General features: G+C 38.3%; 1 protein-coding gene and 1 pseudogene across 1 annotated transcript; both read left to right on the forward strand.

Annotated features, from left to right (window-relative positions):
• Positions 1–8932: 8932 nt before the first annotated feature.
• Positions 8933–11389, forward strand: PCDHB1 (protocadherin beta 1). The gene has a single exon (XM_010850381.1). The coding sequence runs from the start codon at positions 8933–8935 to the stop codon at positions 11387–11389; it is 2457 nt and encodes an 818-aa protein (XP_010848683.1).
• A 4024-nt stretch (positions 11390–15413) lies between these two features.
• On the forward strand, positions 15414–16280 carry LOC104996224 (annotated as a pseudogene).
• The last annotated feature ends 827 nt before the right edge of the window (positions 16281–17107 follow it).

A 17107-nucleotide genomic window follows, 5' to 3' on the forward strand; every position in this document is an offset into this window, starting at 1 on the left:
AAAATGAATTTCTTTCTTAAACTTGACAACCTCAGAAAAAGAACTATCCAAGAGGCACACTTGGCTTAGTCCAACCCACTTAATATTTAGTATTGTTATATTTTCTCATTTACTATTCTATGGATCTTAACAGAAAATACAGGTATCATGTATTTTAAGACATAAAACATTTTTTTAAATACTGATTTCAATAAAAATTTAGGTGTTAAGTGTGGGGAAAATTATTTGAATTATCTTCATTGATAAAGGAGATAAATTGGTCAGAGTTTAAGAGAAGAATTAACATTCTAACCTAGACTCCATTTGGTTAAAATGGCAAGTTTCTCAAACACCTGTCAGATTTCATGGAAAGAGACCTATAACCTTTCCTACCAGAGTCAACATGGGTATGAAAGCCATTTGTTTAAAGTAAGAATGTAATCTAAATCTGGAATGTAATATAAATCTGGAATATAAGCGGTATTGGTTTATATTAAAGCTTCTTATGTTACTGTGGAAGACAGAAACATTATACGTACATACACATGGTAAACCATAAGGGGTACTGTCATTTAAAGCAACAGATGGTAGATCAAAAGCAGCTGCAGTAAGTTGAGCTGCCTAAGATAGATGTCTATACCCTTAAAGCCTCTTGTTCCTGCCAAATGGAATAAGAAACCTAAAATGCGTGAAAATAAACAATAAAAGGATAACCCTAAAATAACAAAGTCTAAAACTTCAGGTGTGAACTCAGTGTTTTAAAATGTGCTAAGAAAGTTTTTTTTTTAAACTTATGGAGTATATATGAAAGAAAATAGAGGGTATCCCAGATACTGATACACTTATAAATATGACTATAACAAACATTAAAAGACTATTTCAAGTTTGAATATAATAATAGAAACAGCCAATAGGCATATTAGCCAGTATTGCAGTTACACATGTGTAATAATATAGTTCATTTTAAAAAATCCTGTGTGCTCCACCTAGTCTTCCTGCCTCATCCCTAAGCCCTGGCAACCATTTTTTTTTTTTAACTGTTTCTGTAGTTTTGCCATTTTTAGAATTACAGCTGGAATCATATAGTATACAGCCCTTTTCAGACTGGCTTCTTTCCCTTTGTTAGGATGCATTTAAATAGGGTGCACTTAATTTTCCTCCATATCTTTTCATGGCTTGATAACTGATTTCTTTTTAGTGCTGAATAATAAAGACTAATTCACTATCTGGATATATCACAGTTTATTAATTCAGCTATGAAGGACATCTTAGTTGCTTCAAGTTTTGGCAATTATGAATAAAGCTGCTATAAACATTTGTGTGGACATAAGTTCAGCTACTTAGGGCAAATACCAAGGATCATGACTGCCAAATCTTCCTGTAAAAATAACATGTTTCAGTTATGAGTAACATAATGAGTAAATATATTGATAGTGTTAGGAACCAAAGATTCTCACTTTGGTACAAGGCTAATATAAATATGAACTGGGGGATGGAAAGGAAAAAAACCTGTTTTAATGGATTGAAAATATAAATACCATGATTATACACAAATGCACACCACAGATACTTGTATAAGTACAAGTATATATTAATATAGGCAAGTATGACCCATGGATGTTGGAAAGCACTGAGTACTAAAATTGTTTAGAAACAGGATATTCCTAGTTTTTCCCTTCCAGTCTTATGACATATAGTACTATATAAGTTCAAGGCATACAGCATAATGACTTGACTTACATCATGAAATGATTATCACAAAAAGTTTAGTGAACATTCATCTCATATAGGTATAAAATGAAATAGGAAAAAAAATTCTGTATGATAAGAACTCTCAACTTTCATATATAAGGCAGTGCTAAATTATATTTATCATGTTGTATATTACATCCCTAGTACTTATAACTGGAAGCTTCTAACTTTGAACCTCTGATTACCTTCATACAATTCCCCCTCCCACCCCAGCCCTCTGGTAACCACAAATCTGATCTCTCTTTCTGTGACTTTGTTTTTTTTTTGAAGTATAGTTGACCTACAACACTGTTAGTTCCTGGTAAACAACATAGTGATTTAATATTACATAGTGGAGATGGTGAAGGAAAGGGAAGCCTGGCATGCTGTAGTCCATGGGGTCAGAGTCGGACACGACTTAGCAACTGAACAACATTGACTGTATTCCCCACACAGCGCATTTCATCCTCTTGACTCATTTACTTAGTAACTGGAATTTATACTTCTTAATCTCCCTGTACTCCTTAATCTTCCTCACCTATTTCTTTCATCCCCCACCTCTCCCCCTGGAAATCACCTATTTGTTCTAGCTATAACTGTTCCTGCTTTGTTATATTTGTTAACTTTTAAGATTCCACATGTAAGTGAAATCATATAGTTTTTGTCTTTCTCTATCTGACTTTTTTCACTTAGCATAATACCTTCTAGGACCATCCATGTTGCCACAAATGCCACGATTCCATTCTTTTTTTATGGCTAAGGCAAGAATACTGGAGTGGGTAGCCATTCCCTTCTCCAGGGGATTGTCCTGACTCAGGGACTGAACCTGGGTCTCCTGCATTGCAGGCGGATTCCTTACCATCTGAGCCACCAGGGAAGCCCCAGTATTCTAAGTCACACCCCTACAGCCACCCACCCACCACATCTTCTTTATCCAGACTGCTTCCGTATCTTGACTACTGTAAATAAGCTGCAGTGAACATAGGAGTGCATATATCTTTTCTAATTAGTGTTTCTGTTTAGATAAATACCTAGGAGTGGAATTTCTCTGGTCATATGGAAGCTCTACTTTTAATTTTTTGAAGAATCTCCATACTGTTTTCATTGTGGCTGTACCAATTTTCATTCCCACCAACAGTGCACAAAGGTTCCCTTTTCTTCACATGATATTCACATAGTTTTGAAGCATCCCTCCAAAGATAAACAATCATGAAAAGTTAAAAGGTGGTACCTTTCAAACTGAAAGGTTTCTGAACACTGTTTTGTAACAAACTTATGTCAAACTTAGTATCATCAGCAATGGGATGAAATGACAGTATATGCCCTCTGATGTAAAGCATAGAAAATACAACATCTCCAAGGCAGTACTGATTTCAAAATATTTCATCTGAATTTAACGAAGACACAACGCCCAAATTGAGGGATATGCGGTAAAATGACTTTTTAAGACAATGTCATGAAAAACCGTCAACTATTTTCTTTAAACCGTTCTAGTTTAAAGGAAACTAGAAACACATGACATTTGAATACAATATGCAAAGCTTGATTATATCCTAGATTAAAAAAACAGCCCCAAAGGGCTTTATTGAAACAATGGAAGAAATCAGAATATTGAATACAATACTGGGTAATAGTGTTCATGTTGAATTTGCTGAGTGTGATAACTGTATTTGAAGTCACGTGGCAGAATGCCCTTGTTTGTAAGACATGTTGAGAGATTTAGGGATGATATGTTAAAATGTGTGCAACAGCTCACTACAAAATTCAGTGTTTACATACTGTGTTTGTGTGTGTGTCTGTGGTCAGTTGTCTCTGACTTTTCAGTCCATGGAATTTTCCAGGCAAGAATACTAGAATGGGTTGCCATTCTGTCAGCTTTCTTTCTTTTTGCTTTCTCCTCCTTCCCCCCCTTTCCTTCTCATAATGCAGCACAAAACTCAATAGTTTAAAACAACATGACTTCTCACTCATACCTCTGGAGGTAAGATAGGCTGAGATGAGCTGTGCTTGGCTTTAGTATACAGGTTGTGTCTGGTGCTATTCCATCCTCATCCTTGAATCAGTGGGCTATCCAGAAAATGTTCTTACAGACATGGAAGAAGAACAAGAGGGCACTTACTGCAGCAGCATATTTCAAGCCACAGGTTACTCTGTGTATTAGTTTCCTAGGATTGCTACAACAAATTACCACAAACCGGGTGGCTTAAAAAAGCAAACATAAATTCTCTCATAGTTTGGAGGCTGAAAGTCTGAAACTGAGCTGTCAGCAGGGCCCTGCTCCCTCCGAAGACTAGGGAAGGATCCTTACTTACCATTTTCTAGTTTCTGGTTGTTGCCAGTGATCCTTGGCATGCTTTGGCTCATAGCAGCATCAGCCCAGTCTCTCAGCTTCATCATTACATGGCCTTCTTCCCTGTGTGTGTCTGCATGCCTCTAAATCTCTATAAGGATATCAGTCATCAGACTTCGAGTTTACCCTAATTCCATATAAGTTTATCTTAACTTGATGATATCTGAAAAGGTCACATTCACAGATACTAGAGGTTAGGATTTAAACACAGCTTTCTGAAGGATACAATTCAATGCTGCTTGCTAATATCCCATTGGCCAAAGGAACTCATAGGGTCAAGCCCAAAAGTGGAAAATTAAACTAAATCCATTGTGAGGGTTTGGTATAATTCACATGGCCAAATTCAACATCAATGGGGCAGAGAGGTATACGCTTCCCATAGAATTTAACAGGGAGAGTGACTTTTTGAATAATAAATGTGTATATATACATATAATGTATGATATATGTAAATATATAGACATAGGTGTATATATATATATGAGAGAAAGTGAACAAATGGAGCTAATTGGTGAATCTAGATGGTTACTTATTATTGCTTATTATGTCAAATATCAACAAGTCCGGACTTAGGTAAGGAGAAGTTGTTTTAAAAAACTATTGTAATACCAGAACTCACTGATCACAAAATCTGCAAATGTCTCACACAGAAAAAAAAAAAGTTTTTAAAAAATAAAATTAGGAAGAGGTGTCTGTATATGTTAGTCACTCAGTCATGTCCAACTCTTTTTGACCCCATGTACTATATAGCCCGCCAGGCTCCTCTATCCATAGAATGCTCCAGGCAAGAACACTGGAGTGGGTAGCCATTTCCTTCTCCAGGGGATCTTCCTGACCCAGGGATCAAACTCAGGTCTCCTGCATTGCAGGCAGATTCTTTACTGTCTAAGCCACCTGGGAAGGGAGAGGTAGGCAGAGCTAACAGTAACTTTGTGTGGGAGTATGGCAAGGGGCAGCAAGCAGACGGTATAATCATGGTGTTGGAACAGGAGTATTTTTCCCTCTATGGTTGATCAATTCTCTGAATGAACCATTAAGGAGGGGATGTCTGTATTTCAGGACTTGAGTTTGGAGATGAGTTAAAGTTCAGGGGCCTAGCAGGAGAAGAGAAGTCTAACTAAAATTTGGTCAAACCAAATTATAGACAACTCTTCTGTAGGTTTAAATTATTTCAAAATAAGATTTTTTAAAAGTTTAAGACTTAGTACTTAGCTACAGTTTTGGAATGCATTTTTTATTCTCCCAAAACATCATGATATTTTACTAGCTGTACTTTGCCCCTCTTTCCAGTAACTAGACTTTGAGTAAAGACCCTATATTACAGCCTAGTAGGCTGTAGATTTATCTGGTCCTAATTTTACCTTCACCGGAAAGAATAAAAACTTCCTTAAAAAAAATACCACAATGTTTAAAGGGTCCATAGTTTTTCAGAGGAGAAAGTAAGTAGTTTGTAATTTAATCCCATCAAGCAGATATTAATACATATCCTGGGAACTAACTAAACAAATTAAGATTCAGAGAAATCCAATTAAAGAGCAGCATATTCCTGTATTTCAAGTTGTAAGAATGTATTTTTAAAATTTATGAGTCTTGAATGAGTTACTTAGAAATTGACTGTATTAAGATTCCTAGGTGGTGACTATAGTTAATAACACTGAATTGTATATTTGAAAACTGCTAAGAGAAAAGGTCTTGTAAGTTTGTTCTTTATTGTGATGAGAACTTTTAACTATGTGTGGTGATGAATGTTAACTAGACGTACTGTGCTGAGCATTTAGCAATATATATGAATCAAGTTGTATACCTTAAACTCATAATGTTGTATCAATTATATCTTAATTTTTAAAAAAAGACTTCTTAGGATGCAATAAGCTTCTGGTTAATGAGTTAATCACTGGGAGAAATACCTCCCTTTTCAATAAAAACTCTATAGCTATATATTAAATATAAAAATAAACTATATCAACTAAAGATAAGCATGTCTCTTTTTCTTAATTATAAAGAGATACTCAGGACTCATCAGAGAAGGCAATGGCAACCCACTCCAGTACTATTGCCTGGAAAATCCCATGGATGGAGGAGCCTGGTAGGCTGCAGTCCATGAGGTTGCTAAGAGTCAGGCATGACTGAGCGACTTCACTTTCACTTTTCACTTTCATGCATTGGAGAAGGAAATGGCAACCCACTCCAGTGTTCTTGCCTGGAGAATCCCAGGGACGGGGGAGCCTGGTGGGCTGCCATCTATGGCGTCGCACAGAGTCAGACATGACAAGCGACTTAGCAGCAGCAGCAGGACTCATAGTTAGAAATAGGAAGAACTACAACAAATCAATAGGAAAAAGACAATCCATGTAAAAAAAAAATGGGCAAGAGAACTGAACAACCCTGCCCCAACCAAAGGTTATCCAGATAACCAAAAATATTCTTAAATAGTGCCCTACTACATCACTAATAATCAGAAATGCAAATTAAGTCTACAATGAGATAGCAAAAATGGTTAAAATTTAAGAAGATTAGTAATGACAAGTATTGGTAGTAAGTAGAATAACTGGAAGTTATCCTGCTGATGAGAGTGTAATTGGTACAAGTTCTTAGAAAGCAGCTTGGCAGTATCAGATAAAGCTGAAGAGAGCAAACCCTGTGACACCAATGCCACTTCTAGGTATCTGCCCCCTCCTTCAAATGTATACACTTGTGTACAAAGTGACATGTATAATGACAAACTTCTATGAACAATGGAACAATAGAATGAGTAAATGAGTTTTTGCTGTATTCATGCTGAAAAAGACAAAAAGCAGTCTGTGACAGTTAGGAGCTAGCCTGATACTCAGAGCCAGGCTGTTGTTCTCATGTTGAACAAAAACAGGTTCACAGAACAACAATATCAGACATGGCTACTCTGTGATGGTGATGGATTAAGAGAAAAACAAGAAGATGCCACAAATAGGCATAAAGGTACATTTTCCAATCCACAAACCTGACCAAGTATTTCTCTATCCTGGCTAATATGAATTACCAACTAAAGTTTTAGCCTCCTCCCATTTTTTTCACTTTCTGCATGAGAATTATTAATATATCCAACAATAAAATTCTTTCTGAGTTACTCCTAATTTTAAAAAACTTTGGTTTTCTTCTGCTTGAGACATTTGCAGATTTTGTGAAGAGTGAGTTCTGTTATTGCAATGGTCTTTTAAAGCAGCTTCTCCTTACCTAAGTCTATATTTGACATAGTCCTACTTCAAACCACCCCCAAATCACCTTTCACACAGTTAAATACCACAAGTCCTGAATTAAGTATCAATGAAAAGGGACCAGATTCTGAAGATTACCTACTGCACTTTTTTTTTTAACATTCTATACACTATATATAGTTGTTTTTGTTTTTCACAAAGGGAATAACGAGCATCAGACAGTGTCAGAAGACAGGTTCTAGTTCTTATATTGCTAGGAGTAGCTGTATGGACTGGGCAAGTGATTTAATCATTTGGGACTTAGTTTTTCATCTATTTAAAAAAAGGGGAGGGACTTACACGGTGGTCCAGTGCCTCAGACTCAGTGCTCCAAACGCAGGGGGGCCGAGGTTAGATCCCTGGTCAGGGAACTAGATTCCACATGCTGCAACTAAGAGTTCGAATCCTGTAACTAAGACCCAATGCAATCATGTAAATATTTTTTAAAAGGGGGTGGGGAGATGGACCTAATTTTTCTGAGGTGCATTCTTAAACATTCTATGATGACTATTAAAGAAACTCTGAACAAATACCTTGCACAATTTCTATTGGGCCATTTTCAATATATATAAGTAGTCTGTTATTTAATTTCCTCTAAAATCTAAAGCCAAACATTTGTCTTCATTTCGTTTATCTACTATATTATTTGGGAAGCAGATTTACATACTAATTATAAGCATGAATTGTGTCAGACAAAACTAAATTATCTTAATAAATTAATAAAACTTTATTATCTCATATTTACTAGGTAGAGGGCCCTAGGGGAATAACATAACCTCTCAATTTCATCTGTAAAAAGGAAATGTGTACGCTATAGAGTTGTTGATGCAAGGGTTAAATCAGATAATGCATGTGAATTACTTAACACATAACAGTATATAGAAATATACCCAATAAGTACTAATTCCATCATAATCATGAGTAACAAACCAGTTGCTGGTTTTTGAGGATTTGAGCATTTGAGGATTCCAGGGAAAAGAATGGATTTATGCATATCATGAGGCAAGGTGAACAGCTGCCCTATCCAATGTACCTACTGGACCCCAGTTTCCTGAAGGATGATATCTATCTGTCCTCTTTTCTTTTCCTACTAATCATTTTCTCCAAGCCCCCACCCCCACCCAGCTGGTTCAGGCTTCAGAAGACTCTTCGGGATCTTTCTGCCTTTCCCTTGGTCTCCAGGCGCAGTGTGTGGGGTGTGCCCAGTACCTTAACACCTCGCTGTTCGCTGCAGCATCCCCAGCCGGCTGACAGATACGATGACTTCAGCCTTAAGCTCGCTTAACGAGTATCCTCATTGGCTTCCATCCCCAAGGGCTTTTTTTTTTTTTTTTTCTGAAAGGGAAATGAAAGGTGAGTTTGCTGTTGCTTTGGCAACAAATTTCAACCTCTACCTAATTTTCCAGAATGAGAACATATCTATTAATACATTCGATAGACTGGGGACTGGGGAGTTGAGTTTCTCAACGTAATTTTTCTTCCAAGTTCAAAACAGCTCACCCAGCTCGGTTAGCCTTTGGAGGTGCTGCGGTTAGAGGCTAGCAAAGCCGAGGGCAGCTGTTACCGAAACCTGTTGGCAGAGAAGTTTGAAGTGTACCCGCAACAGGTGGCAGCTGCTGCTGAGTGCGCTTCTGAGAAAAGAATGGCGACTGCATGCAGAAAACTCCTGCAAAGCAGGCAAGTGGAAACTCTTCTCCTTTTCCTGTGCTTATCTGTGGGGGGTGCAGCAACCATTCGCTATTCGGTGGCAGAGGAGATGGAGAGTGGTTCATTTGTAGCTAATGTGGCTAAGGACCTGGGGCTGGAGGTAGGGAAGCTGGCTGCGCGCGGGGCGCGGCTTGTTTCCGAGGGCAATAAACTGCATTTCCGGCTCCACCGCAAAACAGGGGATCTGTTCGTGAAGGAGAAATTGGATCGGGAGTCACTCTGTGGCAAAGCCGACCCATGCGTTCTGCACTTTGAAGTAGTCCTGGTGGAGCCACTGCAGTCCTTTCGCGTGGAGGTCAGGGTATTTGATATCAATGACAATGCCCCGGTTTTCCTAAACAAGGAGCCTCTTTTAAGGATTCCGGAGAGCACCCCCCTGGGTTCACGGTTTCCTCTGCAGAGCGCCCAGGATCTGGACGTCGGCCTCAACGGTCTCCAAAACTACACCCTAAGCGCCAATGAGTATTTCCACCTGCACACCCGCTTCCGCAGCAACGGGCCCAAATATGCCGAACTAGTGCTGGATAAACCCCTGGATAGAGAGGAGCAGCCGGAAGTCAACATGACAATCACAGCTGTGGACGGAGGGTCTCCGCCCAAGTCTGGCACCGCCCACATCCGGGTGGAGGTTCTGGACGTCAATGATCACGTGCCCCAATTCTCTCGACTGGTGTACCGCGCTCAGGTACCGGAAAATAGCGCCAACGGTTCCCTGGTGGCTACGGTGACTGCCACAGACCTGGACGAGGGCTCCAACAAGGAGATAACTTACTCTTTAGCTCAAAACCCAGAAGTAATTCTCCAGACATTTCAGATTCACTCTGAAACTGGAGAGGTTCGACTAAGAGGGCCCCTAGATTTTGAAGCGATTGAAACATACGACATTGACATTCAAGCTACTGATGGAGGAGGCCTCTCTGCCCACAGCAAAGTCCTGGTGGAAGTGGTGGATGTTAATGACAATCCTCCTGAAGTTACAGTCTCCTCTGTATCCAGCCCTCTCCCTGAGGACTCTCCACTACAGACTGTCGTGGCCCTTTTCTCTATCCGAGACCGGGACATTCGAGTGGGAGGAAAAATCACCTGCTTCCTCAAAGAAGACCTTCCCTTTGCAGTCAAACCTACATTCCGGAACTCCTACTCACTGGTCACTGACAGAGGCTTGGATCGGGAGGCGGTCTCTGGCTATAATATCACCCTTGTTGCCATGGATACTGGACCACCCACTCTGTCCTCGGAGACTGTGATAGAGGTGCTAATATCAGACATTAATGACAACCCCCCAGTATTTCAGGAAGATTCCTACATCTTGACTGTTAGAGAAAACAACAGCCCTGCAGTTTTTATTGGCAAAGTCCTTGCTGAGGATCTAGATTTGGGTGAGAATGCCAAAGTAACGTATTCCCTGTTGCCTCCAAAAAGTGGAGATCTATCAGTCTTTGCTTACATCTCCATAAATTCAGACAATGGGAAACTCTATGCACTGAGAACGATGGATTATGAGGCCATTCAACATTTCCAGTTTGTGGTAAAGGCAACTGATGGGGGCTTCCTGTCACTGAGTAGCCAGGTTACTGTCAGAGTGGTTGTCCTGGATGACAATGATAACCGTCCAATGATCCTGTACCCATTGCAAAATGGCACTTTACCCTGCAATGACCTGGTGCCCAGGTCTGCAGAGGCAGGCTACCTGGTGACCAAGGTGGTGGCAGTGGATGGTGACTCGGGTCAGAATTCTTGGCTTTCATATCATCTATTTAAAGCCACTGACCTTGGGTTATTCTCTGTTCAGCAACAAAATGGGGAAATCCGTACATTGCGGCAGGTATCTGAGAGAGACCCCATGATGCAGAAACTGGTCATCCTTGTTCAGGATCATGGCCAACCAGCTCTTTCTACTACTGCCTCACTTAACATTCTCCTGGTAGATGGCTTTTCTGAGCCCTATCTGCAGTTTCGGGATACATTTAAGCATCCTACAAGGGTAAATCCATCCACTAAATATTTAGTCATTTCTCTGGCTGTGCTTTCCTTTCTCTTTCTTCTCTCTGTCACAGTGATCTTCATTATACATATCTGCCAGAAGATTAAACACAGAGAAAAGTTTACAATTCAAGAGCATTTCTATGATGACTGCAATTTCTCTAACAACCTGGTACAAGGAGGAGCCAGTGGACCAATATCGCAGCCTTGTCCCTATGAGATGTGCTCAGCCACTGGCACTAGCAATAGTGAGTTCCGGTTTCTTAAGCGCTTTATGCCCAACTTCCCTTTCCCCCACGGAAATGGAGAGGCAAAAACAGAGGCTGGTTCCAGATTACCACCAGATTCTGATAGGAACAGGTCTCGGGGGTCAGAGGGCCATGCCCAAGTATCTGATGACTATATGTAACCATTACCCATATCTCCTGTGGAAGTTCACTAGTTCTGGCTCTGAAAACACTTGGTTCCATAGAGATACTGTGTTATTTTGCCTTTATGTTATTTTCTATTAGAAAGTTACACATGCTTAGGGGAAGAGAACTAGCTTCTAGTTTTGATGTATCAGAAAGCAGTCAGGTTGAGAAGTAGAAATATAGTTTATCATTATTCAGAAATTTCTAGATTTTTGTCCCTTGAGTAGAGATCATTTCTGAATCAATGTCTTGTACCACCATTCGCAATCATGCAAATGTCTGGTGAATGGTGGTCCTCAATAGATAACTAGATGGGAGGAAGGATAAAGAAGAAGAAAAAGGATTTGCCTTATTTGCAAATATAAAGACAGATATAAGGCTAAAGAGATTCAGTTCAGGAATGTTTGCTAAAATTAAGTTAGATTTCTTAATGGTTGTTGGGGAGCCTTAGGCAAGTCTTATGTCTCTTTATGAATGTCGAGAATGAAAAGTGGATGAGGAAAAAAACAGACTACAAGTAGATCTACAGAAGATATTAAAGGAAAAAGAATTCATTAATACCAATTAAGTGGCCTTAAAAAAAGAAAGATTTTCACCTATTTTCAGAGTTGATCTTAAGCCATTTTTCCCTCTGAGCATGCTGATGTGATGACATACATGGAGACCAAGAAAAAGGTAGTTCCTAGAATATCATTCATAAAATGGAGTAGGGAATCAAATCCAATCTATAAGCTATTTTAAGTTCTCTCATTCTAAACTTAAAAAACTGAAATTAAAATATTAACATTTCAAGGATACAATTACCAATTGTGCCTTAACTGTTTAAGAGTTTGCTTTAATGAGTCTTTAGTTATGTACCTTATTTTACATAATCTGTAAACGCAGACCCACAAAGGGTATGTTACGCACACATAAGCACAATATTTGTACCTGGTATTCCAAGGGTAGATAGAGCAATACCTCTAGTTTGGGCAAATAGCTTCAATTACCTATTTAACTTTGAAATGCATATAAATCTACATTTCTACTGGAAATTTCGAGTTACAGCAAAAGTTTTTTAAAAGGATTTAAATTCCTTATGAGATAATTTTAGACTCATAAAACTGCAAGAATAGTATAGAGTTATCATATACTCTTCACCTGGCTTCCCATATAACCATAGCACAGTCAACAAAATTAAGAAATTAACATTGGTACAATTGTATAAACTAAACTACAAATGTTATTCAGATTTTACCCTACTGTCCTTTTTCTTTTAAAGGATCCAATCTAGGATCTCACAATGAATTTAGTTTCTGCCATTCACCATCGTCCCTTAATCTTTTGTCTTTCATGACCTTGAGACTTTTGAAGAGTAATGGTTAGTTATTGTAAAATGTCTCTCAATTTCTTCCAGTTACATTGAGGTATAATTGACATAGCACTGTTTAAGGTATACAGCATATGATTACCACAAGCTTATTGTTAACAAGTATGTCCCTTAACTCGACATTGTCTTTGTTTTCTCATAATTAGATTGTTCTGCATTACTGGGAAGAATATTACAGAAATGATACTGTGACCTTCTCAATCCATCATATCAGGGGGTACATGATGTCAAAATGTCTTATCTGGTAATGTTAATATTTTTGTTACTGTGGTAGAATATTAACCATTTTTAAGTATATAGTTCAGTAATGTTAAAGTGATATCAATCTTGAGCACTTGGTTAAGATAATATCTGTCAAGTTTATTTACTATAATGTTACTATTTTTCCTCTTGTAATTAATATGGGGAGAGATACTTTGAAACTACAATGCAAATATAATGTTTCTGCTTTAACTTTTGCCCACTAATTTTAGTATCCATTACTGGCTGTTTCCTGTGGCAATTAATAACTGTGGCAGTGAATGGTGAATTTCTGATTCCTTTTACACTAATTAACTGAAATTCTTTAAAGAATGCTTGTCACTTCTCCTACATTTATATTTTACTCATTTCTTTATATATGGATTCATGGACATTTACTATATTATTTGGACTATAACCCAATGTTACCATTTTATGAGCAAACTCTTATCTGGGATGAAGAGCAGATTTTTAAGCCTGGAATTATCCATATAGAGCACAATTTATTCAAAATGAGTATTTCTTTGTAATACTATGTTACATTATCTTAAAGCAAGCATAAAAATCTTTTAACTTGTTTGTTTGTTTATGTTTTAACTCTAAATGAAAATTACATTAACTTGATCTTAAATTTCCATTCGTTATAAAATTATTAAATAGGTATTGGCTATGCAAATTTAAAATTAGACATGTTTATATATTTATAAGCTAAGTATAATAAAGATGTCATTTAAATATAGATTTACATGCTGAAATTAAAATGGAATTGATCTCTTTGGCTTTATTTAATTCTACCAAAGATAAATACATATATTGCTTTCTCTGTGTCAGTGCTTTTTGTTGTTTTAATATTTAAAGATAAATCTGTCTCATTCTCAAAAGCAAAATTTATCCGTATAATTCTCATATATAAAGGTTTATTTTCTACAGAGTTGAATATCAAAGTACATGATTAATCACACATCCTCTTCAGCCTAAAATTTGACCTCATTTCCAAATCTATATAACTTTTTATAATATTATTGAAATATCTGTTGTGTTTATAGAACATTGAAACATAATATTAAAAAGTAAAAGTAACAAGTGTTTTGTTTCAACTGGTGAAGCAAATGTTTTTTATGTACCACGCTTTTCTCTAAACAGAGATAATAGATAAAATTTTAAATGCAAACACTAGAAATGAAGCAAACATAGCCACTACAGAAAGATTCCTGAAGTTATTCACTGTACTATGTTTCAGACCTATGGAAGCTGGAATACAAAGACTACATGCTAAACCTTATAGCTAACAGGCTCAATGAAATCAATTGTACTATTTTGGATAAGTACTATTTTGTACTATGTTGGATCAGAAGCCCAAGTCACTATTATAAGACCTGATTCTAGACCATGGCTGGGTGGTCTAGGGATAAATATTGGTGGGGAGAGAAAGGATAGAGAATATACTTTTTAAAACGTACTACTCATAATACAGTTTTTAAAAAGGATACTTATAAAGATGATTTCAGGACTACACCCACAAAATAGATAATTAGTTATGGGAGAAACAAACCATGAGGCTGAAATAAAACTAGATTATATATATATATACACACACATATATATAAATGATTAGAAATTTTAGAAATAAAACATTAAGTCATGCAATAAAACCTCAGTAGATGGTATAAAATTTAGTATGGGAGTTACTGAAGAACAAATTAGTAAATTTGTATATAACTAAGGGATTCATCAATAACAGAACAAAAAGTAACAAACCACCCAAAACTTAATGGAGGGAGGGATATAGGCCTACCTCTTGAATATGTAAGCGTCAAAAAATCTTGGGCCCAAGTTTTAAACCAGCCACAGAATACACAGAACATAGATTGAAAAAAACCCTAGTATGGGCTCAGTTGATGATACAAAAGAAGAAAATGGAGGGAAAGAAAGAGAAAAGATAGTATTGACTCTGGTTCTTGCCAAGATGGCAAATTAGCATGAGCTGCAGAAATCCTATTTCAAGATTGCAGGTCAAAACATCACCACCCTCTCAACAAAGAAATCCCAAGACCAACTGGTTTAATGGATGAATTCCAAACATTTCAAGAATAATTATTAATCCTTCTTAAACTCTTTCAAAAAACAGAGAACATTTCCAAATTTACTTTATGAGGCCAACATCACCCTGATACCAAAGCCAGACAAAGACACAAGAAAACCTCAAGTCAGTATCCCTGGATGAATATAGATACAAATATCCTCAATGAAATACTAGCAGACCAAATTTAATAGCATATTAAAATATACAACATGACCAAATGGAATTTATCGCTGGGTTGCAAAGATGCTTCAACATATGCAAATGAATGTGATATAGTACCTAAACAGAAAGAAGAACAAAATCACAAGATCATCCTGATAAGATCGCAGAGGCCTACAATGTGCTCAGTGACCCATGAAAGCACAAAATCTTCAACTGCTGAGGGGTGGAAGGCTTGTAGGGCGGTGGCCCCAGCGGCAGGAGCAGAAGCAGTACTAACGGTACCTCCTTCAGCTACACATTCCACAGAGACCCTCATGCCATGTTTGCTGAGTTCTTCGGTGGCCAAAATCCCTTTGATACCTTTTTTGGGCAGCACAATGGGGAGGAAGGCATGGACATCAATGACCTGTTCTCCGGCTTCCTTATGGGCATGGGTGGCTTCATCAACATGAACTTTAGCCGCTCCTGTCCTGCCCATGAGCCCACCCAAAAGAAACAAGATCCCTCTGTCACCCATGACCTTAGGGTCTCACTTGAAGAGGTCTATAGCAGCTGTAACGAGAAGATGAAAATCTCTCATACGTGGCTGAACCCCGACAGAAAGAGCATCCACAATGAAGATAAAATCTTGACCATGGAAGTGAAGCAAGGGTGGAAAGAAGGGACCAAAATCACCTTCCCCAAGGAAGGAGACCAGACTTCCAACAACATTTCAGCCGGTATTGTCTTTGTCTTAAAGGACAAACCACACAATATCTTTGAGAGAGATGGCTCTGATGTCATCAGGATCAGCCTTTGGGAGGCTTTGTGTGGCTGTACAGTCAGTGTCCTCACTATGGACATTAGGACCATACCCATTGTGTTCAAAGATGTCATCAGGCTTGGCATGCAGCGAAAAGTTCCCAGAGAAGCCCACCCTCTCCCCAAGATGCCCAAGAAACACGGGGACCCTGTTGTTGAGTTTGAAGTGATCTTTCTGGAAAGGATTCCCCAGATGTCAAGAACCACTCTTGAGCAGCTTCTTCCATTATAGTCAACCCGTGTTGACCAAGGACTGACCAGGGACCATTTCAGAGCTCAAGGATTTCTGGACCATTCCACCAGCTGTGGACCTGAAGGAGGGCTCAGGGATGGCTTTTGTACTACTGAATGTTTTCCAGAGAATATATTATAATCCTTCAAAAAAAAGAAATCACATGATCATCCTAACAGAGGCAGACAAAGTATTTGACAAAATTTAACACCCTTTCAGGATAAAAGCTCTCAACAAATTAGGTATATATAAGGAACTATCCTCAGAACAATGAAGGCCATATAGTAACTAACATCATAAAGCCCAAAACTAACATCATACAAAATGATGAAAAGTTGAAAGGTCTTCTAAGATCTAGAATAAGGCAAAGATAAAGATGTCCACTCTCACCACTTCTATTCAATATAGTACTGGGAGTCCTAGCCAAGACCATTAGGTAAGAAAAAGAAATTAAAAAAAATTAAATCAGATAGAAAAAAGTAAAATTATTTGCAGATGGCATGATCTTACACACAGAAAACCCTAGAGACTCCACATTAAAAAACTGTTGCTGCTGCTGCTAAGTCGCTTCAGTCGTGTCTGACTCAGTGCGACCCCATAGATGGCAGCCCACCAGGCTCCCTGTCCCAGGGATTCTCCAGGCAAGAACACTGGAGTGGGTTGCCATTTCCCTCTCCAAAACAGGAAAGTAAAAAGTGAAAGTGAAGTCGCTCAGTCGCTTCCGACTCCCAGCGACCCCATGGACTGCAGCCTACCAGGCTCCTCCATCCATGGGACTCTCCAGGCAAGAGTACTGGAGTGGGTTGCCACTGCCCTCTCCAAAAAAA

This window comes from Bison bison, unplaced genomic scaffold (assembly GCF_000754665.1).
Source record: "Bison bison bison isolate TAMUID 2011002044 unplaced genomic scaffold, Bison_UMD1.0 scf7180017864291, whole genome shotgun sequence".
Taxonomy (NCBI): domain Eukaryota; kingdom Metazoa; phylum Chordata; class Mammalia; order Artiodactyla; family Bovidae; genus Bison; species Bison bison.